The sequence below is a fragment of the Saccoglossus kowalevskii genome, chromosome 18, assembly GCF_978046115.1.
Source record: "Saccoglossus kowalevskii chromosome 18, keSacKowa6.1, whole genome shotgun sequence".
Taxonomy (NCBI): Eukaryota; Metazoa; Hemichordata; class Enteropneusta; family Harrimaniidae; genus Saccoglossus; species Saccoglossus kowalevskii.
In genome coordinates, this window is record NC_140658.1 from 24,572,175 (window position 1) to 24,598,395 (window position 26,221).

The window sequence follows — 26,221 nt, forward strand, 5'->3', positions numbered from 1 at the left end:
CATATTACCAGGAAGTTGTACAGGTCCCTGATATTACATCATAACGTAATTATAATCTAAAGTATGTCAACTTAAGACAGTTGTGAAGTATAGTAGTACCTGTATACTAGACATTAAAAAAACAACCATATTGTGAGTTGCTCACCACCCGAGGACGCGGACGCTGCATATCAAAGGTCATCTGATGTTTCAATGCTTTCTATGACACACATTGACACAATGGTCACGCCTTTCAAAGTTAACCTTTCTACTGCTATACAAATAATGTGGCTTCGACTAAAGACTATATAAGGAAGCTTTATTTGAAAAGTCGACATGAAAGCAGAGTCCAAATAGGAGACTACGTTGGGAAGCTTTATTTGAGAATTCAGCGTGAAAGCAGAGCTCGAGTAGGAAATCTTCTCAGCAGGAACTCACCGTGATAGTGAAGCACTGGTAGGATATGAACGTAGTGACGTACAAGCTAAATGACCTGAGAACATATGTAATCAGTCTTCACGTGTGAGAGCATATAAGACCAAAATATGGACGACACTTACGTGTTATTTAGGTGTATAATATGTCTTGTCACTGGATTTATCTTACAAACAGGTTTGTAATATCGTTTAGGACACTCTAACACAAATACTGCGTTTGGGAATAGTCATATAGTAATGACGTTCGTCCATGTAATATGATAGGTATATATACCTGAAATACAATGTGTATACAGAAGATTACTGGGCTGAATGGGGTTGTCAAACAACTTTTCGTTTCAATGTAAAAGATAGTTGTCTACTCGTTCCCATGTACTGTGTTGCATTATGAAAGCTCCACACAAAGAACCGTATTCTTATATATTGAAGTTAGTGCCGCTAAATGTTATTGTCCACTTTCAATGGAATGTGTTGCTATTGCGTGCGGTCAATTCACGATGTATTTGTTTACTAGAGTTGAATTTTTCGTCCGTGGTGGTATATGTACAGTATACAGCCGCGATTATATGTGTGTGTAAACCAGTGTCCCTTCCCAGTCATGCTTATATAAAGAAGCTCTATATCCTGAACGCCTCTGTAAACCGAACAATATTTTCAGTGCCTTTGGTATTCAGTTTAGAGAGGTTTCATTGTATTTAGCCATTTGGCAGCCCCCCCCCCCCCAACCTACTCGTTTGGAATTCCAGTAGTACATAACTTACAGTCATTATTAATTTATTATTATACAATCACAGAATATTTGTAAAGCAAACTGTCAGGTCATTTAGTCAACTGGATATATTCAAACTAATGAGGATATTTTGTTGGTAATATTATTTGTGTAATCATAGGAACGCAATAGTTCAAATATTACACAACGTAATTTACTATAACTAGCATTTTGTTCGTCACGTGTAACTGTGATTTCAAATCATTTATTTCAAGTTCTGGGGTATTTGTGATTAAAGATTGGAGTATATCGGAAAATTAATATTGAATACTGTAATAATGTTAAGTATACATTGTGAACAGTTTTACCATTTTCTTTTCTTCATTCATTCATTCATTCATTTAGCAATATGTGAAGATTACGATGAATGTTACCGTAATGCGAATGGAGAGGACTATAGAGGAACGGTGTCAGTCACAGTCAGTGGAAATACTTGTCTCAATTGGATGAATGATTCCCTCGCCAGTTATCCATTCAATCCCACGTATTTCCCAAATTCTGGACTTGGTGACCACAACCATTGCCGTAATCCAAATCCGTCAGTGTATGATGCCGTGTTTTGCTTCTCGTCTGGCGTAGAGCACACGATTGAATTGTGTGACATTGGAAATCCTAACGAGAACTGTCGTAAGTTTAAAATATGCATCATTTTATGCGCACAAGTATAATATTCAATAAATTATTAAGACATGAACTGAAATATCTTGTTATCTCAATGATATACAGTTTACCGGCGAGTTTCAGTGCCATGTGGTATTTACGGCAGAGTAAGTCATCAATTTTGCCACTTTGTTCATCTTAGTTGGTAACTAGTCGTGTTAAAATGGTTATAAAGGATTATATTACGCCGTATAAAATTGTATATCGATCACATTATTTAGGCTAAAAGTAGATTTAAAATATAGCGGAATTCAAAAAAATTTTGTAGTCGATTGGTGTATTTTTGGGTTTATGAGCTGCTTGATTCTGAGTTCTTGCAAAACTTAAACAGTGCTTATATGGCACACACAAAATATTGGTTTGATCGTATAGTGAATTTTTACGTACTAGTAAAGTGAAAATATTGAAACTTTTAATAATCTTATTTTATTCGATAGTGTATGTTGAAATACACAGTGCATTGACTGTGAATTCAAATCGTTATTTCTTTTACGAACGCATTATTTAATATCAATAATCTACATTTTTTTTCTTTTTTCAGAAACCATTGTACCGACACCGGATTATTGTGCACGTCAGGATGCATGTTTTAACGGGGCAATCTGTATCCACCCTGCCACGGACAGTTTCGATTATGTGTGTATTTGTCAAGATGGTTGGAGAGGTCGAGATTGTCACGTAAGCATCGATGACTGTGAACTTGATTCCTGTCACAACGGCGGGATCTGTGTAGACGGACATATGTCGTACACCTGTACGTGCCAAACAGGATGGACTGGGGAAGAATGTGAAACAAACATAGACGAATGTCGAACGCAAGATATTTGTCAAAATGGCGGTACCTGCGAAGATAGTCGCGGTTCCTACCGCTGTGTGTGCCCTTCCATGTATAATGGAGAACACTGTGAGGTCGGTTTAGATGATCATGCTTGCAGTAGTAATCCTTGTCAGAATGGAGAGTGCCAGGTCGTGAGATCTGAAAACTTCTACGCGTGTCTGTGTAACGAAGGTTGGCAGGGTGTTCGATGTGACGAGAAGGTTTGCAATGATTGTGGAAACAACCGCTTTCCCGCAACTACAACTCATACTGACAAGAGTACATTCATTCACTACAATAACTTGGTTACCGAGAAAATTAAAACTGTAACAGGTGTGTAATGTAATGTAATGTAATGTAATGTAGCCAAGTGATGTAATATGATGGGACATAATACAATATGTAGCGTGTTGAGATGGAATGCGATGCAACTTGATTCGATCTAACCTGATTTGATACTCATCCTGTACACATTTGTTTGTAATTCACAGATACTGCGACTGTGAGAAACGAAGTTACGACTCAGTATTTTAAAACCACGCCATCGTGGGACATGGGTCAAGGCAAACAAAGAACGGATTCGGCAAATGGTGAGCCCATGTTATAATTACATGAAATCGAAATTGCATAAAACCACAATAGCGACGAATAAGAACAATAAATTCTAAATATAACCATTCTACGCAGTTACATCCTGATATTACATATATTTCATAAATAATTTCATCTACAGTTGCTATCGTAGCTGGAATAATTGCCATCGTCGTTGTATCCGTGGCAGTCACAGCTGCTATCATGGTGTTATTTGCCAAAAGACGGTATGTATAACTTTATATTTGCGCTTAGGGATCCTCATATTATTAACACGTGACACAATACCATAATAGAATTCCTAACATTTTGAATAAATAATATGCATGTTGGTTACCTGTTACCAGTATTTCGTTAAGTATACATTATGTCCGACTAACTATGAACATTCATACACTAGTTCAATTTTTTTCAAATCTTTTCAATGTATATATTTTGTTGTTATTGTGTTCAACAATTCGTGAATTTTGCCAAGGATAAAAAAATAGCTCGAGTAACTTAATCATAAATGATTTCAGTCCAACAGATTAAAATTGTACCTTAGCACAAATGGCCGTCGAGATCTCGTTGATATCGAAAGCCACGAGAGTTGTATTGCACCTCAAATAATGTTATATTCTCTCCCGTCATGGTTACCATGGTTACGTAGATCAGTGGAAGAGTAGACGCGATGGCGGAAGAGAATGGAAGACTTTTTGAGAGACAAAAAACAAGTCTCGTGGCACTCTCGCTTTCAACGAGATCTTGACGGCCAGTTGTGTTTAATGAGTAAATGTAATTCCGTAGCGAACTTGATGGCCTTGTTGGCATGACGACGGCAAATGCCTTGATATGATTGTGAAATAACTAGTGCTAGATAGATTTTAGAAAAATGGAAATGGAATATGCAAACTAAAACCCTGAAATCACACTAAGATTTCTACCGCTATCGTGTTGATAGATATTAATATATGTGTGTGTTCTAGGTTAAATTCTGCCAAACACGGACGTCGTGACAGTGTGGTGACTGAGATTGAAAACTTGAGTTATGACGCAGCAACTGAGATGAAGCAAATCGAACCAGATCCAAAAGGGCGCCATCAAGAAGCAGCGTATTACTCCTCTGTGGACGAGGGGGAGATATATACCGAAATCTCTAATAACCATGGTAACGGCATTGATGCAAACGTGGGGATTTATCGGACCGGTGAATCGATGCATGGCACAGGGCACCGTACAGGCGTTGATAATCCTGCTTGTGAAAGTAACACAAGTCTGGAGTTCGGATCCAGGTTGCCGTTAGCAACGGTGAAAGTAAGTGATACCCATATTAGTAATACTGTGACTGCTCCTGACGTCACTCAGTCTGTTGACAGCGACGTCATAAATTCAAAGACGGAAGATAATGAGATTGATGGTACTGAAGATATTTATGCAGAAATCGACAGTAACCATGGTAGTCAAGATGATGAGAATATTGTGATGGATCAGTCAACACGCGACGGGGAGGATGGGGATAATACAGAAGGGTTTATTGACAACATTGTGTACGAAAGAGGTGATGAAATCTGCAGTAACCATGGCAACCAAGATGACGAGATTGTCAGAGTGGGGCAGTCAAGTAGCAATGAACTGGTTCCAACACGCAACAGGGACGATAACAACAAGACAGAAGGGTTTGTTGACAACATTTTGTATGAAAGTAACGAAGATGTGTAGCACAGTGCGCATGTACATACAGGTAGCGATTGGGGGAGAGGTGAAACGTTACATATATATAGTGTAGAGTACGTGGCGCTATGATTCGAGGTGTGGCCGTGGTCAACAAGAAAGTTTATGTACCGAAATGGAGAATACGATGTCTTCTCTAATAATCTACTACTCTCTTCAAGTCTAAGACCACGAGAAATTTGTAATGTAATGTTTAAATTTGTATACCGGAGCTTTATTCAACTGAGAACAATGTACCGTTGCAGAGTGAAACAAATATATTGTGAACAAAATGTGTCAAAGACAATTTCCGTAGAGCACAGTGATTATAAAGCATTATTTATTCCAGTCACGATTATGTGTAGTTATGAAGAAATATCTTCACCATATGAACAATGATGAAAAGGTTCCAAAATATGTCTTAGTGGTCACCATGGCTTTATATATGGTAACCAGTATATATAGTAACATTTTCTCTAAAAATGGGTTGATGACCCCTGATTTTTCCCGCCATCGTGCGTGCTTATACTGATTCAGTGTACAACGTGACACAATTCGGAGAACTTCATTTATTATTTCTGATTTTTGTTGTTTATATGCTATTTTCAAAGTTTAAATTAAGTTCGTTTTTGAAGAAACATCGTTTTTTTCGGATGACAAGCGAAGATAATTGAATTGTTAATGATATAAGTACTGCGCATACCTTTCATGCGTCACGGTCTCGTTGAATGGTCCGTTATTCATCTTCCCTGGTATTCTGAGCAATCCTAGTCAATGAGTTTTTTTTTTTTAATTTATTGGGAGCATGGCGTCCGGTGTACCCAATGGATTTGTTTTCATTGGGTCTCTAGTTTTTATTATATTCGTCAAATTAATGCCTGATGACTTGATTTCGTCAGATTTATATTGGGTTCGAGACCAGAGAAGTGTACCTTTTCACGCGTCCTATTCTCTGTTCTCATTTGTAAATAAAATTTCGACATAAAAGCTCGACATAGAAGGTGGACCATTTCTTGGTGATTTACTAGTATCACACTATCAAATTTTGTGGTTACTGGTAAAATATGAAGCACTTAAATTCGTGTATGAGGGCGCCCTTGTCAACGACCTGTTATGATCTGAGGGTTATTCAATGGAAAACATTGAAAGGAGTGTGTCGCCAACGTATGCCAAAATGTATATCATATCACATAGTATGGGTCTTTGGTGTCATTGGTTATTTTGTTTATGGGTGGATTTTCCACTCGACAAAAATTGGAATTTTAAGACTTGAACAATAATTTTAGTGTACTGGCATTTTTAGCAATGTATGGTTAATAATGAATTCTGAAAATAAAGTCCTCATCGGAGACACTGTCATGAATTTGTTTTTGCGTATCTGTTAACCGACTTAATTAGTTGATTATTAGCTGAATTGCTGTGTTATGTCTGTCATCGTTCAGGCCTATTTGAAGTTTTGGACGGAACTTGGCTCAGTGATTTGGAACTAATTACCAGATAACCGTCGCGATTCTGACAGTTGGTATCCATAGTTATTAATGTAGTGAATGATTAATCAAAAGATATGACGTATTACGCCCTAGAGTCTTTTACTGTTTTGTAATTGGTTAGAGTTTTGAAAATGAATAAAGAGAGTTTGAGTTGGTCTTGGGGAGCACAGCACGATAGACGCAGTAGAGAGAGAGTAGAGTCCTGGGCAGTCGAGAGTGCAGTCCAGGGGCGAGTCTTGGTTCAGCCTTGTGAGAGTCTTGGGGACTTTCCTCCAGGGCGCTGTGTCTTATAGAGTGCTCCAAAAGATCGACTAAGACGAGAGTTGAAACGTATTTCGTTGTGTGTGCCTTATTTGACTGTAAAGTTAAAGTGACTTTCCAGATCCCGTACCTCAAGGGGACGAGATAGAGAGACGAGACGAGATTTCCCCCTGACGCGTGTGGAGAACCCGAGAGTAAGAGAGATTTCCCCCTGATAACACCAACAAACCTTATTTTGGGGCTTATGGAAGCAATTTTCACATTTCTATGTCGGGTTTTCGAAGAAGCAGAATCCTTATAGGTGGAGGGAAGTGTATAACCCTGGTAACAATGATACCTATCAAGATGATATCGATCGATCAATGGAACAACCGGCAAGACAAATAATTATTTAAAAAGTATGACCTCAATCGAGCTAGATTTGCCCAGCAGTGGTCACCTTTTTTTCAGTTAAATTATAATAATACAAAACTTGTAAAAAGTAGTTTTGCGAAATTTGGGGTGATTTCGCGGCTACAGCGGGTTTCGCGTTAACACCCGCTCAATTTCGCTATATTTCAATTTAATTTAAATTTTAAAAAGAAATAAATCGCCCCACTAGGCACAAAGTTATGAACTCTGATGTATCCAGTAAATCAACGTCTAAGGATAGCATATATAAATCCAAGCACGTTATTCAATAATAATTTTATTGCAGTGGGACACGTCCAGTTACTGAGTACAGTGGAGCTGTTTGCTTACATTCGGTTAATATTTAACAAAAGAGGGATGTCAAGCGACGTTATTCAATAATAATTTTATTGCAGTGGGTCACGTCCAGTGGGTACAGTGGAGCTGTTTGCTTACATTCGGTTAATATTTAACAAAAGAGGGATGTCAAGCGACGGAACCACAGCACCACGTTCAGCCTCGGGGCAGATTACTTCAGTATAAAACGGCCCGGGAGTCATATATTGCAAACCAGAATCTGAACTGTGCTATACATAGTGTGGATATAACAACCTTGTTATTTATTACGTCCAATATTCGGAATAACAATAACGTCGAAGTCGCCGTTATACGCAAACGCTGGAGAGACTGTGATCGAATCGCTTCCGGACCACTCGCCTTACCAACGGCAATAGTTACCACGTGAAGGCTAGGGTTTCGCCTCAAAAACGACTTTAATACACCGTGAGCTCATTTGGTTCTCAGGCTAGGAGAACTCGGCGAGTAGAATTCATAGAACGTCTACGGTCACAGCAACACGTGTCAGTTGGTGGCACCAGCGTCCTGGAATTCTACTGCCATCAACACAAATCAAACGTGCCCGTAGTCCTGTTCGTGAAATGGTCCAAACAACCCTAAATGTTCAGTATATAAGTAAGATCAAACTAGTTCGTTGATTTGGATATAGTAACAAGAGTTTCCGTGCAATGCCGATTTAATTATCCATTTATGACTGAAAAACTCGTCGACGAGCAAAGAGCCAATCCGTATTATCGATACAACGGTGACTGACACAAAGCAGGATAAACCCAGCGTATACCATGTTAGCAGCCGTCAACCTGAGACTGAAATTGAGGCGTCGGGACTATGCGAACTTCACAAGAATTTCCGGGGTTATTTTGTTTCTATGTTGGGAGACTCACTCACAAAACCCCACAGGTAAGAGTTATACGGACACGCCCTGTCGCTTGAAAAGCAGATGTATGCTGTAATGTTAGCATATAGCACTGTGTAGTCACGACCTGTAGAGGTATCTAACCCTACCCCCTCCATCTACCCTATCGTACGTACATGAAAATACCACGCACCATGGTTTATTTGTGTCGTAGCGATTTTTGTTCAACGTGTCATCGAAACTACGGAATAGTTTCCAGGTATGAAAGCAAATTGTCGCACAATTAAAAAGTTGAATATTTGGGTGGAAAAGCGGCAATGGAGTGTACTTTTTTGTAGAAGAAAAACAATAATAAAGAAGTTGATATTTGAATTATTAAAAATAACATCCGTTGAGCTGTTTTACTCGCTTCTTCCCCGACGAGGAGTCAATCGCGGGGCAAATTATTGATCCATGACGTAGTGCTTCTGGTATCCCATTTTCGTCAAACGTAACCTCGTCATCGTGGACTTTGGCCACATAAAACCCACTTCGTACTTTGCTTTCTCTCGTTAATCGAACTAGGCTCAAACATCAGATGATTACACCTTCAGATTCCACGCATAACTTTGAAGGCTGGCGGGCGAGTATATGATTAATTAAAAACAACAATTCCGGCGTCGTTACAAACGTTCTACTAGCTTCGATCGAATTGCGTTATTGTTTGTAGACAAATGGGAAAAACCGGCTCGAGGTATAACACAATATACTAGTATCGCAGCACAAAACACAGTCGAGGTCACTGATGACACATTTTTCGTGCTATGATACCACCCATACTATAGCCTGGTTATCTCAGGTTGTTTTGAAACTTACTTTGTTTGAATGAAATGCGAAAGACAAACAAGCATTCTGAACTTGTGAACCGGCGCTTGGTATCCACGCATGCGTGTTTAAGCAACTGATAACGGAGCATAGTTCGGTATTTCACGCAAACACTTTAAAATCTGATAACTTGGTGTTACTGCATACTCATGATCGATCGCAATAATAATAATACCCATGTTGTATCCCTCCTGAGTTATCTAAACTCATAAAGGGGTATATGGTCGTCGGGGTCGAGGCCCACATGTACGCTTATAACCGATTCCACAGAAAAATAGTTTGGCAGTTTGAACCTCTTAAACATGTTTCATTTTATAGTTATGCACACAGTAAATACTTCATATGCGTAGGAGTGTCACTGGCATGTGGGGGCTTGGATTAGCACGGTTATTCCCTGATTTCTGCATTATATTACGTGTTTCTTAGATTGCACACCCAACTATGGTGTTCGAAATGTTAAATAACATTTATTGATAATATTGTATACCCTCATTTCAAAAAGTAGATATATATTCTGTATTCTAAAAAGAGTGAATATCGCAATCAAAAAATGAACATTTATATTCAAAAATTGGATATTTATAAAATACTGTGACCAAAACTACTTCGAAATGCGACTTGTAAGTAAAACACTCGTGACACGTACTTCCATGGCAAGATAACATTACCGTAACCCTGACTACGAGGTATTAGTACAGGGTACAGTAATATTCGAAACTGAAGGAATATTTGTTATAGGTACGATACGTCTGTCTGGAGCCGATTTACCTTACGAGGGACGAGTCGAAATATCTTATAGAGGGGAGTGGGGTTTGATTTGCAATAAAGGATGGGGCATGGAAGATGCTACCGTCACGTGCAGAGAATTGGGTGAGTATATCATACCATAACATTCCAGTGGTATTGCATCATTCGTCAATCGTTTCACTCCCGTTAGAATGAACACGTCTAGTGAGTGCAAAGCGAACCACTAGATTACCGGTATGCCTGATTGCTAGGGTTGGGTTGCCAATCGGAAAATAGCTTGTTTGTACAAAACTCTGCGCATGCGTTGTATATATACTTCGAGTCAACTGCAAACACTGATCACTTATACACTACTAGTATACTCCCGCCGTGTTTTGCCGAGGACAGTGACAACATAGGATGGGAAGAGTGTGATGGTATTTTTGAATAAATAATTCTCGTTCAAACCATTAATTCTCCACTGAAATTGGCGGGGTACCAGTACACTGATCGTTGCCTAGGTCATGTAAATGTGTCCGGACGATATTAATATTGTCTACGTGTTCGCCTATTAAATAGGTTACTTGGGAGCAATGTTAGACGAGGCGACCAGGAAGTCGTGGGATGATTATACCAGCATGGGCTTCTACATTAGCAACGTGGGATGTGAAGGGACTGAAAGCAATCTGATGGACTGCGAAAGATCAATAATACCGAGCGGTGACTGCCGCTCTCCTTATAGGGAAGCCAGTGTTACGTGTAATAGTAAGTACAACACGTGTCGTTGGTTCTCTGTGCTGCACACGTAATATTGTGCAACTTGGGGAGAGGATAAAACCCAACTTGCAGGATCAACCTAGAATTGTGTGTTGTCCAGAATGATCTACCACTATGTTTAGACATTTAAGAAATAGATGTGTTCTCTGACGTTTATTGACGTTTTAGTAATCCCGAGAATATAAGACATAGATAACGCTCTAGTATGTGTTAAAGCGGGGGGGGGGGGTCGTCACCTGCACACGCGCAGGAATTGAGTCCCAAGCGACGATAACAACACACGCTAAAAACGCAAAGGCTTGTGAGCAGACTCCCCCGCTTTAAGTTTCTGAGTCGATGATTAGTGACGAATTGGTTTCCCCTCTCTTTCAAGTTCCTGGATATCTGGGATGTTATTTTGATAACACGGACAACCAAAGTTCTTCGTCGGACAATACACGCAAGTATATCAGCCAAGACATGACTGTGGCCAGATGTACCACCTTTTGCCGAGATGAAGGATTTCGATACGGATCGCTGGTTCGTGGTCTGGAATGTCGTTGTCGTGACAACATCACTGAACTCTACCAGTGGAAGCGAGCGAATAAACTATGCGACTTTACATGTGGTGGTTCGAGTTATATATGCGGTGGTTACCAACACCTGAGTGTGTATGAAAGTAAGAGTGATTTTAACTCGTAGTGATTGACGAACTAATTTCAATTTCTTCATTTACCTGTTCTAAAACGCATTTGGAAATCTGAAGATTAACCCTTTATAAACTCCGTGATAAATAAGATTTTATTTCATTTCATTCGATACGTTTTATTTATATGTTTGTTTATTTTTTTGTAATTTGGACAGCTAAATATGGAAGTTGTGGAGAGAACCCCATTACACTGCAGGCCACGACTTCTGGAACCCTGGTTTCACCTGGATTCCCGGGTGACTACCCAGCCGGGTCGGACTGCCAATGGATTTTGAAAGTCGGTGCCAAGAAAACGATTAACATGACATTCATTATGTTTGAGATGCATTTCGATCAGAATGATTGGGTTGAGCTGAGAGACGGTCCGGCTGAGTCTTCACCACTTCTCGGCAGTTTTACTGGTGTGGACTACGGTTCGGGTACTCTACCAGATACGATAACATCGACTTCATCGGAAGTGTTAGTGACGTTTAAATCCGACCGAGCCGACGAGGATAGGGGATTTGTTTTAGAATATATAGGTAACATCTTAAATGTTGTTCATTACATTGTTATCTGTGCGCCCTCTATCGGCAGGAACATATTTGCAATTACCCGAGGGCGTTTGCCATCTCCTATCACGACCCCGAGCGTGATTGTTATGATTACCAATCACGATTTCTGCCACATGTAAAATACTTGTATTATGGTATTATGCACGCATTCGATGTAAATAATGTATTTTCAACGCGTTGTATGCGTCGCTATGAGTCCCAAGTCGAACAGGACGCGGCACGACGGCCACCGCTCTTTAATTTTGAGAGTACTCGAGTTGTTGAACTACTGGTATCATATGAATCACATTGCACAAATCGCAAACACAAACATCTCAACGATTTGCCGCGTCGTTGTTTCGGCTTCACATTTTTATTTTGTATTCGAATTCAATTTTCATAATGTTCAGGGACCAATTACATAAATCTGTAAAGATTATATATGTGTATCATACAATGTTGCTAGTTGATAAACTGTCAACAACCAGCAACTTGTTGAAATGAAAAGAGTTTGTATCTATTGCAATCGACATGATGCAACTCGACGGAGTGTCAACTGGCACTATTGCATTGTATGATGGCATTCACGCTTTCGTGTGCCGTCAAATGTTCTCCCAGGTGAAATCTGGACAAATCTCCGATATTATACTATATGACGTCACCAAACATGTCATACATTAGTTCAGAAATATCTGTATATATAATATATTTCGTTTTTTTCTGTTCTGATCGACATAGAAATCGGTACAGAAGGAGACGAAAACGTACCCGAGGACAATAAGGGTAAATTGGTTTCTTTATCTAACACATTTCATACAGAATTATACACAATTACATGATGGTACGCAGTGCAACCTTAAGTCGCATGGAATTATGGTTAACGCAAAGTTACGTCGCATGGGTCCCATCTCGAAAACGACGTAGTGAGACGAATATACATATATTAGGTTGCCATGGATGCAAACTCATTCTCCTTTGGAATCTTCTGAATAATAAAACACGAATCGTGTTCTACATATCTACGAATACGAATAAGCAGACAACTATAGCGAGTTAACGTCCCTACGTGTGTCTATCTTTATAGGTTTTTTGAAAGGATTCGTAGTTGGTGCTGTATTTCTGGGTATCACTCTTATAGTCGTAGCTATTATTTTTATTGGTACATTCAGGTATGTAACTATATATTTATACGAAAAATTATGACTTTTTGTGAGTTAACCTTCAATCGCCATTGTACCAAACTTTCTCAGACGTTTCCATGGCAGTATGTTCTCATTATACTGTGAACTATTATTGATTCACGATATTGGAATAACCATAACAACAGTCTTTGAAAATTTGTGATTTCGGTGGAAGAAAATCGAGTCAAGTCGAAGCGACTTGCATGATTGTGCCTGATTGGCAACACAACTCTAACTTTTCAGCCAATCGGAAAGCAACTTGTTTGTTGGCTGGTTATCCCGCGTGTTTTTGCAGAGCGGGGTTTGCGGGGGTTAATTACTTCATAATACCAGAATCAACAAATCACAGTGACTCTGTAAAGTAAAATAACGTGAAAATCTTGCATGACTACAATGGTTGAAAACTAATTGCTTTCAAATATGATAAATTGAAATTATTTACATTTTATCAGGTCGATGAACAAGAACAAGAAGAGGCGGTTGCGGGAGAGTATAGCGGAGGAGCCGCCCGCGGACGTTGATATTACATATCGAGTGGTTGAACAGAGATCTCGCGCACGGCCAAGTTCTAATGACGATACACTCACACAAATACCGTCATACAATTCACCGGACGAGGTGGATCAAAGACCGTTGGAGTCGCAACAAATGTTATCAATACATGCGAGTGATGCGCCTCAGAATTCCGATTCGTTTCCTGTTGAAGTTAACAAGGAAAGATCAGCTATAGAAAAACCCCGGAATGTTGAGGAAACTAAGCCCATTAACCGAACATCAGTTCACGATGAATCGCCGCCAGATTCGTCGAGTAGCGAGTCCAGTTCTGATGGCGAGGGAATAGTAGATAACGCCATCTACGACAAAGCCGGAACTCAAGTTTAGAAGAAAAAAACGCCACGCACGAGGAAACTGTGCAACTTTAGTTTAACGCTTACAAGCGGTATGAAAATGAATTGATCGGTAACGGTGCGTCATTGAACAAATAAATCTACCTGAAAACTAAGCTTCTATTGTCTACATCCAGACAACAGTGTCTCAATGACGACTTTGGCAGTAAAATAAAGTACTGAGGTTATGTTGGGATGGTGGAAAGATCATGTGAAAACAAGCATGGACCATGTACATACGTGACGTCTATCCCTTTATGCAGTAGGTTCATAGTTGTAGTAAACATTTATTAGATTTGCATTCCCACTTTTCAAATTTTTAAAACATCACTCTCAGAACAAGCTAAAACCATAAAATATGTTCAATTGATGTTTCTTTAAGCTCCCCAAAATATGACATATTAAAATAGATCATTTTTTTACCACACTTTGACTGTCTCTCGTCGAACATAGACGGTCAGGTCGACATATACTGTGAAATACTTTATTTTAGCTAGAATTAATTTTCGCTGAACAAACTTTTGGGGTGTTTTGTATGAAATTTATTTTCAGTGATTTTGACGAGTTGAGTGTAAAATATCGCTTGATTTTATTTTCACTGAATCTTTCCTTCAGAGAAAATAGCGAAAATTAATTTCAAGCGAAAATAAAGTATTTTACAGTAACTACAGATTGTAAGCACAACATACAATAGAGGCATGGAATATATCAGTATAGAGGTATTTGACTACTCTCCTGAGAGTTTTTCGACATGTCCCGTATACTTAACCACCAAACGTCACGAAGCTCGACGGAGGCGTCTCTTGATTTGTAGACCCCTTCTGGTTTATTCATACTACGTAAACTTATAAATAAACATTGTTATCGCTGCTACGACGTTCTTCTGCGACTCTTCCAGGAGTATATATAAATATTTTCTAAACTGTGACTTAGGTCAATGTGTCCCCTTCAGCCTGGCAACCAATATCAGTTGTCTTACACAATTTACTCTCTTACAGTTTGAATTTCTCTTTCAAAGTATTACGATACGAATATCGGTTAATGTGGTTTGTATAAAGACGTGATTTCGCTTGTTTGATTTGATTATTATTAAATATGTTTCAAAATACATCGTTTTATTTTAATTGTCACTACATTATGGTGCACTAAGGTTAGTGATACATGTATGCGAATTTTCAAAGAACCGTGACGGTCGACTTACCACCGCCTATCAACAGTGGTTTGATCAACTTCATATGCAAGATCGCAATCATTTCCACTGAATTAACAACCGATAAGAGCTTCTGTAACTGGCGGCCGGAATATGAAAAAAATCTACGCTACTAAAATAAAAGTACTTAGGCTGAGAAAAAATATCTGTTTCTCGTTTCCGCGCTCATCATTTTGAACTATGCGCCTCGGACGTTTTTTTCCCTTCTAAAGCATTTCAAAATGCGCTTGTACTCGCACTTGACTCAAATTTCTCCCATTTTAGCTCAGTATTCAAAAAAAATTGCCTCGTTTTGAAATTTACATGAAACGAGAAACAGAGAATTTTTTTTCCTGGCCTAATAATTCAGATACATATTTTGGAGTGCTAATAAAAGTTCCTCATTTTATTTTCTCGTGTAACGCTGGTGGTGTTCATTTGTTTCCCACGCTCTGAAAAATCACTATTAAATGCACGTTTTATGATAATAAGTACTTTACCCATTGTCATTTCACTGCACAATACAGATCACGTGAAGTGAGTAAGTAAAAATGTAATGTTTCTCATAACAACTCTACCCCCTACCCCGACACAACCCCCACCCCGTCATCATCAGCGATCGTGTGTGGTTCAACAGGTGTTTTTGGCGCTCAACGGTACGTCTCAGTATTTCGGGGACATACCTAACATTCTTAGATTTGCGTATCAATACCACCACATTCACTATTCTTTTGTGCGTGATAAGTCGCCGAGAAGACAGCCAAGTGGAACGATCTTTTGTTGAGCGATAGTCCCACCCAGCAAGAGAATGGGTGTTGCTGGTGCTTGACCCGTTATGTGTACGCTCTTCCTCGGGTGTTTTTTCCGCGATGCAAAAATCGGCCATTTTTTGACCATCTACGACAATTGTACAGTTCAGGTAAGTGTGGTCGCTGTTTGCGTTTTCTTGAGAGCAAAATACTCGCAGATTCGCGATGTGACCCCCTACGCAGTACGAGGATATTAATGGTTGTACTGTAGTGTTCTGCGTTAAGGTAATTGACATGCTTTAATCGCGAATGGGCAACTATTTAGTTGAACTCCGTGCGAGTTGCTCAACAAACAACTTTTTGGGGCTTGCACTGTGAATGTTACCAATTCATAACCAGAATGTGAATCTGATTTATACAATATTGTTCAGCCGTACTGTTTTTTTGTGTGTTTGGAGGCCGTTCGCCATTGATTGTAATGACCTTTTGTTGTGACCCCATGTGTACCACTTAAAGTTTAACAACACGGATTACATACACGCACATGTCTCGATTTCCTCGGTGCAAGCATATCAACGTACTATAATCCAGTTTTATTGAGACGAGTTAGCCTCAAATAGTAAGATCTTTCTCAATGTGTATAATGAAGGCAACTCACTACCTGGGATCGTGGTGTAAACATGGTGGTAAAAAAGACTAGCTCCATGGTGTAAACATGGTTATTCTCATTTGCATATGCATACGTAACCACAACAATAAAGACCATAGCGCTGTAAAGACGCATATTATTTCGCAAACTCGTCGTAGTTGATGTTTTTCCCGGAATGATTAATGGTATTTAATAGTTTTGCTTTTGTTTCCTGTCATGGAAAATGTTGGTCGCCGCCGCGGGCACGTATACTACCGAATGTACAAAAAAAATATGCTTATTGCACAAGATTAAAAAAAAAATAGATACATAATTGTATTACCAGTATACAACATGTTCGGAACTTGTCATACCTATTACCCAGAGTACACGACATACAAGCAATGTTCCTACATTCATCATCAATATAGGTACGGTGAAGCAATAAACATGTAGTCTACAGTCAGCCATGCTGTTTGGCATCCTTGCTAACTTTGCATTCAACAATCGTATGTATGATAAATGTATGTATCTGTAATTATATATATATATATATTATTATTATTACAGATGCATACATTTATCATACATACGATATATATATATATATATATATATATATATATATATATATATATATATATATATATATATATATATATATATATATATATAATGTATTTGTACGACAATGACACGATGTTCCTATTGCGTTCCTATAACTTTGAAGTTGAAAAAAATCCCAGATATGGAATTTTGGACGACACATAGTAAATTGTACTTGATGGTCGTGGCCAAATGCATCAAATCATTTTTTATTAGCAAAAACAAATATAGGTAAGACTATTCACAATGAACTTGAAGCGAATGACTTCCGTTGACGCTCACTGAATTAAAAAAATCATGCTCTTGCCTTATTACATACATGTCGGTTAAAACAATTCGTTGTGGTCCAACAAGGCGACTTTAACAGAATAATTTATTCCAGACAAGATCCAAGTCACGTGGTGATTGTGTTTTGCATATTTATTGTCAGTGCTATAGAATAAATTACTCAATATTAAACATCCGTTAATTTGCCAGAGTGAAGATTCTCAGATCGAGATCTAATAACTTATACCTGGGAGCGTTAATGAAATGGTTATTATAAAGCATACATCAACATCACAGCTTATACAAATAGGAACATGTTGGATTCAAATTGAATTGTGGGGGAAATGAAAATATTATTTTTCTCGTTTCACAGAATAAAGGCAGAGTTATTTGTTGGGCATCATTAGCTTTATTCTGAAAGCTACTCAGTAAAACGTATCAACATGACTGAACCTAAACGTGAGTATGACATTTCTGTTGTGCTGCCCTCTAGTATCACGTGTTTGTTTCCACTGTACCTGCCGCTAACAGAGGAGAAAACGTCTGCTCATGTTCACCCATATACTACACATTCTGAATTTTACAACGCTAATCAAAAGGCGGCGTTATGACAAATCATACGAGTAAAAAGACAATCGCGAAGAAGACAGCCTATCCAAAATTTATCTCGTTTCTCACATTAACCTTTTTACCACCAATTCCTTCTTTTCATCACAAAATAGTCCCGTTTATAGTCTGCACTTTCCTTCAGAAGATTTGGACAAAAATAGTCAAATTGTTTGAATAAAAACTGAAAATTGACTCAAACTTTGTACGGCTAGCTCCAAAATTTAGGTTTACTTGCATAAATATTATAGAAAAGGTGCAGACAAATTTGGGCGAGAATGTCTGGTGATGAAAAAGTTAATTATTATTCTTCTTCAAATCAAAACAGTTCTGACTTACATTTGCGTACTTTATATTACCTCAATCACAGTGATACTGATTTACATTGGAATGGGGGTGGCTGTCTTGTTAATAATACTTCTAATTATTGCTCTAATCCTAATGGTAATACGTGCCAAGCAAAAGTGAGTATCTTCTTCTCAAATAATTGGTAGGCTGATGTGTTATAATCAGCTATTTTATAATGGCAGTTGTGTTCATATAATGTTTCGTTGAACATAGTGTATTTTACAATTACATGGTGATCTCTGTACTGCGTATATCCTATAAAAGACACGACAATGTACCTACCTAGATCTATGTTAGGATAGATGTAGTTTCGTAATATATTATTCGGTATTGAAAAAAAGGGGAAAATAAATTTAAAAAATGAAGCAATGTTTGCGTCAAAACACGTCGTTGTGACTAAACGTTATCCTCTACTTATTCGCCAACTCTTTTTCTACACCTCATTAGACTTCGAGAACTTGACGAAGATGTACGCATGCGCAGTCACCAAAGGTCCGTGCAAGCCATGATGCAGGCCGAAAAAAGAAAGCTGTATGATAAAATGTCGACGCAGATGGCGCCACCTAATAGACAGTATTCACATGGCAGCACAAATACGCTGCCGATTTCTGATGTGCTTTATTTCAAAAGCGAGGACGATAACGATGCAGCACAGACAGTGGTCATTAGAACAGTGGGAGATGCGCATGCTCAGAACCACGTAGTAGCGGAGAACGAAGAAAATACATCTCAGCCCATGCATTATAAAATGCAGCCTCCGTCGCGACGACCAGTATCATCACAAGTGAGCACTTCAGACACTGACTCGGATACAAATAAAGTACCTGCAATGAACCCAAACAAAAAAAGAAGAGCCCACACACGAGCTCCGAGAATCACCAACTCTCTCGAGAAGACGGAACGTGAATCCGAAACTTTAAGGACGTCACCCGACGTAAAGGGCGCTGGAAGCATAAGCCACTCGTCTACAAGTGATGACGAATATGACATTTCTGCCAATAATCACGTGACTGCAACTGCCACTGGGGAAGGATTACAACTCAAAGCCTTGGAGTATGCCATGCAACATTTAGACTGGCAAAATGACGTCAAGCAAGGAGATGGCGTAGTAGTGATGGTCTGACTACTCGTGATGGAGAGCATTACACGAATTGCATTCCATTATGATAGTTTATAATAATGTCTATGGATATTTCGTGTTTATGCTAATGGGGCCAGGTATGCAAATAACCAAAGTCACCGTGTATCCTCGTGTTTGATGATTTATAACACGTGGCTTTCTAGTAATCGGCGAGTACAATGTAAAAACGAAATATGGATTTCGTAAAATCTTGCTTTTAACAATCGTGCTAATATTTACTGAAAAAAATACATAATATTCATCATCCTCGTATATCCAGTTGTTTGTATATCAAGATGCGCTACACAATTCCAGACATTTGACGCGACGAACTAGTCTACAGCCTAAAGTTAGATATGGATCCTGGTACACTGTAGCCTCGTTGTAACAAACACTTTGGGAGACATACAATTAGTTTGTTATAGTGAAATATTCACTATAATGAAGCACATAATACATTGGGTTTGTTGTGAGCGGGGAGACAAGCTATGTGTTCATTATATCAGAAAATTCTTTATAAAAGTGTTCATTATATTGAGGTTACAGTGTATTTTGTGCGTTACAAATTCACTGTTAATAAGAGTTACTCTATACTGTTATTTTCCCACACAAAAAAAAGTTCAATACGTTTAACAATTGAGGCATGCTATTGAAAATTGAACCTTAATGCGTGCATGCTGATTGAGGACAATACCCACGGAAAGTTGCCAAGCTGCGTTCAACAAAACGCCTATTAGAATACACTGATTTGTAAATGCATCGGGACAAATACGAGTATGTGTGATATATTATAACGCAGTTTCTTTTATTGTACAACTCTTACTGAGCCTATCGTTAGAAAGTCAACGTATAAGTGAAATGTGTGGAAGAGTTTGGATTGAAAAAGCAATGTGCATGCAAAAATGTGTTTCAATGCAGCCGAACTCCTGCCAATGCAACACTGGGCAGAAAGTGATGTAGATTATTTGAATACATTTTTCAAGTTGCTTGAATATATCACTCATCCAGAAAACATTTTTCGTCAAATACAAGAGAATATAAATTCATAATAGTGTTATCGTTAAAATGTGTTCGCATTTACAATAAAGAATTTATTATTTCAAAATTCAAATTCACTTGCATATATTCCTTGAATCTTGGAAGATAACAGCCGCATATAGACGCTGTTGGAGTTCAAGTAAGAGCACTGACAAAGTCTGGAAATAAAGCAAATAGTAAACAAGTTTATACAAGCGTTTCAGTTGTAGTTTGAAATCGCTATCAATCACTCTATGTGACGAGTGACACATAGATTGTAATGCCACAGAAAGATGATCCTCTCAGCTGAGACATTAAAGGTGTCGTTGCGCAACGAGTGTTCGAACTGCATCTTGTATTTGCATCTTGTACATTATATTTTACACGAGTTGTATGCGTCACATGCGAGACCCATAGTAATAAGGATGAGTTAAAATATGAATAGATTTAGAAGCCTCGGCCTGACTCCCGCTTGTTAAAATCTGGAGATACTTAAAACACACACCTTCATATTTAATGACCCCTTCGTTGTCCTTGTCCAAATCTTTGATCAGTTCATCAATTTCTTCGTGTGACAATGTTTCACCAACTGTCGTTAATACGTGCTTTATTTCCGAAGTCTTTATATATTTTGATTCGAGTTTTCTAAACACTCGGAATGATTTGACAATTTCTTTATCGCTGTATTCGCGGTCCGTCATTCGAGTTGCCATTATGGTGAGGAATTCGACAAACTGAACTGTGTCCGATTTAGGAAATGCAACTGTAAACAAATTGAACAAAACGTACGTCAATCTACTGCGCCCTCAATCGGCGAGTACAGACGCTTTATAGTGAAACGGCGCGTAGAGAGGTGGACCCAAGTAGAGATACCAAGGCAAATTTGTTTAGGGTAGTTTTACGTAGCATGAAATATTGATGCATGAGTAACATGTTTAAACTCACCATCTTTCCGGTTTTCAATAATGTTATTCAGTTCCGCTTCTGTGATCAGAGGACCTGTGGTTCTCAAGATTGTTTTCAATTCTCCTACTGTGATGGCGCCATCACCGTCCTTATCAAAAAGTGTGAACGTCTCTTTAAGCCCTGCAATTAACACAAATCAACTGCTTACCATCTCATCTCATTTGTAGTACTGTGTTCTAATCTTTGTCTAGTTTTTATTTGAGGCCCTACAACATTTACGTTCTAAAATTTTTAAAAACATGGCTACGGAGTCCTTGTTTACGAATGGAAATTAAATTAAACGTGAAATAACACATAACGTGTCACGTCAAACCCAGCAATCATACATTGACATCGTTATTTAAGTATATACGGGATTCTATCTACTATTAATAGAATACCTATAATTGTATCCACTACTACTACTACTATTACTACTTCTAATAATAATAATAATAATAATAATAATAATAATAAATAAAAATAATTTTATATTGAGAGAAATTACATGCCCAAGCCAGATTTCCATTCTACCACCGGGCATCCCACAACAGAGTGATTAATAACCGAACTTATTAAATTCTTGCTGAGAACGTGCAAACCGCCAACACGACAGGCTGAGTATACAATGCATTTCTTCGATTTAACCCAATGCTATACTTGTATGTACACCGTGTCCCACCGTGTTTGTTTTATTGATTGCTAATCAACGTGAACGAACACATGCTGATAGAATCTCATAATTTAATATCCACTGTATCCGTCTTTCATCTTAACAGATTTGGGTCGCTCAGGCAGCAAGTCTTTGAGAACCGAGGGCTCACTGTTCTTCCTTTCCTTTACTGCCCTTGCATTTAGCTGCTTCATGGACATTAGGGGGCTGATGACAATTCTGTCATTCAGTATGCCCAGCAGTTCTTAATTGGATTCAAGTCTGGTGAGTTGGGGGTCATTCCTCTTTACGGGGAAAGTCAGGAAGTTTCCTGGAACACCACTCCTGGCTCACATGGGCGGTATGAGCAGGTGCACCATCCTGCATTAACACCATGCACGAGCGTAGTTTGTACATCCTCCAGCCAGTGACAGGACCACTCCTCTTCTTTCTGCTAATGATTGACACCGGTGTCTGTTCCAGTATCTCCTGTAGATAGTATTGATCGTTTACTGTGGTACCCTGTGGCACTATGTGAGGCTCAGACAGCCCGGATTCTGACATGGCACCCCACACCATAGAACGGGCACCTAACTTCACCTGCTTAGAAGGAAGCACTTTCTCAGAACTATCGAAGTTCGTTCATACAAACATCTTTATAACTGCACATTTGCATTTGAGGCCGCTTCCTTGGCCATTCCCCACAGGGCATATCCTAACATAACCCGACACTCCACACCCCCAGTATCATCACTCAATTTGCATACTTACTAGATATTTGCTTTTCCGTCAAGTCTCCAGTCTGTAAAATGTACAAAAATTAGAATAACGTTATGAACTTGAAGTCATGAAGTCAAAAGTTCATCTGCTATTCATATCAACTTGATAGGGTGGGTCCATTTATATAACCAACACATCTAGTGATACGTGAACTGTAATGTTTCATTTGCCTGGTTTTAATAAATACAGGTAAATGCAAACGCAAGAGAATCGTGCACACAAATATGAAATATTAGTAACCAGTTCTCAGCTCTTAGTCAGGTCGGCGATCATGGGGTTGTACAAACCTTTCGGGTTGGTTCCATTTTATTTACAGAGATACGAGTCCTACAAATATTCGTGCTTCCATATGGCATTCAAAAGACGAGCATATCATGTATTTTGATGAACTTTGACCTCCAATATTTATGTACAGTTCACGCGAGTACAATAAATATACAATCTTCATTGAGGTACAAAGTAAAACTAACTTATCCGTTGAGGGCGACATACACAGTACAATTATTTCAGTGCTGGGATGCAGTATTTGAATTCTTTAACAAAAACATTTTTGGAAACACAAAAAAACTAATAACGGTGTATATTCGTGTAAAATTCAATTTTGGAACAGCATTCATGGGAGTGGTGTCCTTCCTACGATCGTGTGGTGGTTTGTTTTATTTTACATGGCTGGAGGTTACTGAAGCAATTAACGTCAGGGGACACTTCACTCATGTATGTTACTTTTTGTCTAGGGTCTGCGCTCTGGTGTATTGCGTGTTTGTTCTTGAGGTATTTGTACATGGATTATTTCGGTGACCATGTAGAAGGCGATAGAGTTAGTGCATCCCACACGACCCTGGTCGTCGTGTTGTAGTACAACGAAAAGGGCGTTTGTCTTGAAATACCATACGTGTGCACAGTAAAATGCGCTGCTAGTATTTCATCAAGTCAAAGAACATGAAAACACGACATAGAGTGCACATTGCACTCGTATAATTTCGATACATCGAATTGGATACAAGGCTTGTGGGGAGTATCAACAACGATAACATTTGAAACAAAATGCACGATGGCAATTATTATACATCAAAGGAAATTCATAGCTGCCATATAATCTGCCCGCCATTCTCGTTTATAGATTAGTTTAAGTCTCATTTTTTTTTCAATAAAACATTATTTGATGAATGGCGAAATCCGGGTATTGAAAAAAAAACACTGAGACAGTACGCAAGTCTATCTCGTTTACAGCGTTTTCATCTAATTGTTTTAGCTAGAACGCCCTCTAGCATGAATGCAACAATGTTCTTTACATTGCAAATCATAAATTAAACAACCATGTTTTGTTTACATAACAATATTCCGCTTTTTTTGCAAACATTGCAACGTATGCGCGACACATTCATGACGTCAATTCGTAAACATCCTGTATTAACTGAACGTTTTCATAAATAGTTTCCCTCCGAAAACAACACTCAAAGATGATTATGCAAACGTGGCGTTCTGACTGACGCTCTCAAAACTGGTCTTTCTAACGGCAGGGTAATTGCAATTAATTAACAAATTAATAACAAGCCAATGGGGACATGAAAAGTTATATTAATTATAATAAATTATATCTGAACTATTCACATTTATTTGACCTATTATTGGCCAGTCAGAATCGTTAAAATAAAGATTGGAATACTGACAAACTCGTCGATTATCGAGCAGCACAGGTGTTTTTGATGAGTCCGTGGCTGTGAGCAGGCATGTCCAGAATTCTTAAACGAATCAACTCTGACAAACAACCTGGCTTTTCCGATCGCTTCAAAACTTGCGTCATGTTACGTACCTTTGACGGAGAGACGGGCCCATAGATGTCCATTATGTGACGTTTACAGGTGGGGGAGCGTCACTTTCTGAAGTCAGTCTAATTACTACCCGCACTCTGTCGTATTCACCGTATACCGTATGGACCTCCAGTGAATGTTGCAGGACGTAACTGAACGTGTCATTACCATAATTATTTAAATTCTAAAAATAGAAACTATTTCCCTGGCCATTGTGTGGCACATACCATTATTAAATAGGGATGAATGTTTATTTAGGTAGACGAAAGCATTTTCAAAGACTATATCCAACTTCATTCGACACACGTGTCGATGTCTATTTCACTTTGTATGTATGTGTGTACTCTGAATTTATATTTCACAAACTAAAATGTAAAAAACATCGCCGAGTGACGCCAGAAAAAAAAGTATATTGTACCGAGACAAACAATTTACTACCAACTTGAATATGGATAGTATATTAGTTATGAATATATATATATATATATATATATATATATATATATATATATATATATATATATATATATATATATATATATATATATATATATATATATATATATATATATATATATATATATATATATATATATATATATATATATATATGCAGAGGTATATTACTTGGGATTTGCAACTACGGTGACATACCAAGATCCCGATCAATCTCGCTCTCACATAAGCGTTCCCCGCTCAGAACAATGTGAATGCACATGCCCAAGGTAACTAGGTTTCTGTGTGGTTCAGGTGGATCAAAATAGCTGCCCACGATATGACGGATTACGAGAACTATATATTATATGTATTATATTTTTTCACTATGATAGTGGCAAGACATATTTTATTTTTTTATTAGAACCCTTGAACATTGATATATGTCATGTCAGAAGGTCGTAGCCTCAGTCTCGCTATCCACGAGAAGAGACTTGAATGGAATCGTAACATATGTCACCATACAGTCCCAAGCGCCTTGCAAACCCCAAGTAATGTACCTCTGATATAATGTATTAAATATAAACAAATGTAAATCTTGTCAATCAGCTCCAGACAAACCTGATATAATGGAAAAACACATAATAAAATATGTTTCACTCATAAATTAAGTTTCTACGTTTACCACACAAACAGGTAGTCAAGTGATTTTTAATAATCACACGTACTTGAATCATTACTGGTTATGATAAGCTTTCAAAATGTAAGAATTTTAACTCTGAAATTATTAATTTTAAAATATGTAAATGCCTTGAAGTTCTATTTTTGTCATTAACTATTGTTGTTCGAGGTGGATAGTTTACCAGTCTAATCAGTCTCTTGGAATAAAGTCAGATATATCAATCAATCGTATAGTGAGACTGAATATATGTTATATGCAATCGAGCGGTAGACTCAGCTAACTTTACATCGTAGTCACGTGTTCACACGTACTCGTTGGCTGCAGATACACATCCATACGTGACATCAGCAAATTCTTATAGTTCACCATTGAGGGCGCCTTACTGCTCTGGTGAACTTTGAATAGCGATCGGTGCATTTTAAAAGTCTTCGAAT

The 26,221-nt window shown here is 38.3% G+C and overlaps 4 protein-coding genes across 4 annotated transcripts; 3 read left to right on the forward strand and 1 right to left on the reverse strand.

The window, feature by feature from the left end:
- The first annotated feature begins 315 nt into the window (after window positions 1-315).
- Window positions 316-3,269, forward strand: LOC102804294 (uncharacterized). Its single transcript, XM_006820163.3, has 4 exons — window positions 316-591; window positions 1,531-1,812; window positions 2,387-2,995; window positions 3,154-3,269. Exons 1-4 carry the CDS (start codon window positions 525-527, stop codon window positions 3,267-3,269), a joined length of 1,074 nt encoding a protein of 357 aa, XP_006820226.2. The 5' UTR covers window positions 316-524.
- A 131-nt stretch (window positions 3,270-3,400) lies between these two features.
- LOC146731974 (uncharacterized) lies at window positions 3,401-6,765 on the forward strand. The gene is made up of 2 exons (XM_085492685.1): window positions 3,401-3,480; window positions 4,219-6,765. The coding sequence occupies exons 1-2, from the start codon at window positions 3,458-3,460 to the stop codon at window positions 4,949-4,951; spliced, it is 756 nt and encodes a 251-aa protein (XP_085348811.1). The 5' UTR covers window positions 3,401-3,457; the 3' UTR covers window positions 4,952-6,765.
- Window positions 6,766-15,913: 9,148 nt separating this feature from the next.
- On the forward strand, window positions 15,914-20,576 carry LOC102809843 (uncharacterized). Its single transcript, XM_085492776.1, has 4 exons — window positions 15,914-16,060; window positions 17,765-17,850; window positions 18,368-18,461; window positions 18,793-20,576. The coding sequence occupies exons 2-4, from the start codon at window positions 17,835-17,837 to the stop codon at window positions 19,466-19,468; spliced, it is 786 nt and encodes a 261-aa protein (XP_085348902.1). The 5' UTR covers window positions 15,914-16,060; window positions 17,765-17,834; the 3' UTR covers window positions 19,469-20,576.
- On the reverse strand, window positions 20,245-24,839 carry LOC100366976 (neo-calmodulin-like). Its single transcript, XM_006820132.3, has 5 exons — window positions 24,673-24,839; window positions 22,851-22,881; window positions 21,428-21,568; window positions 20,988-21,245; window positions 20,245-20,661 (listed from the first exon to the last, which is right to left on the reverse strand). Exons 1-5 carry the CDS (start codon window positions 24,703-24,705, stop codon window positions 20,639-20,641), a joined length of 486 nt encoding a protein of 161 aa, XP_006820195.1. The 5' UTR covers window positions 24,706-24,839; the 3' UTR covers window positions 20,245-20,638.
- Window positions 24,840-26,221: the final 1,382 nt, after the last annotated feature.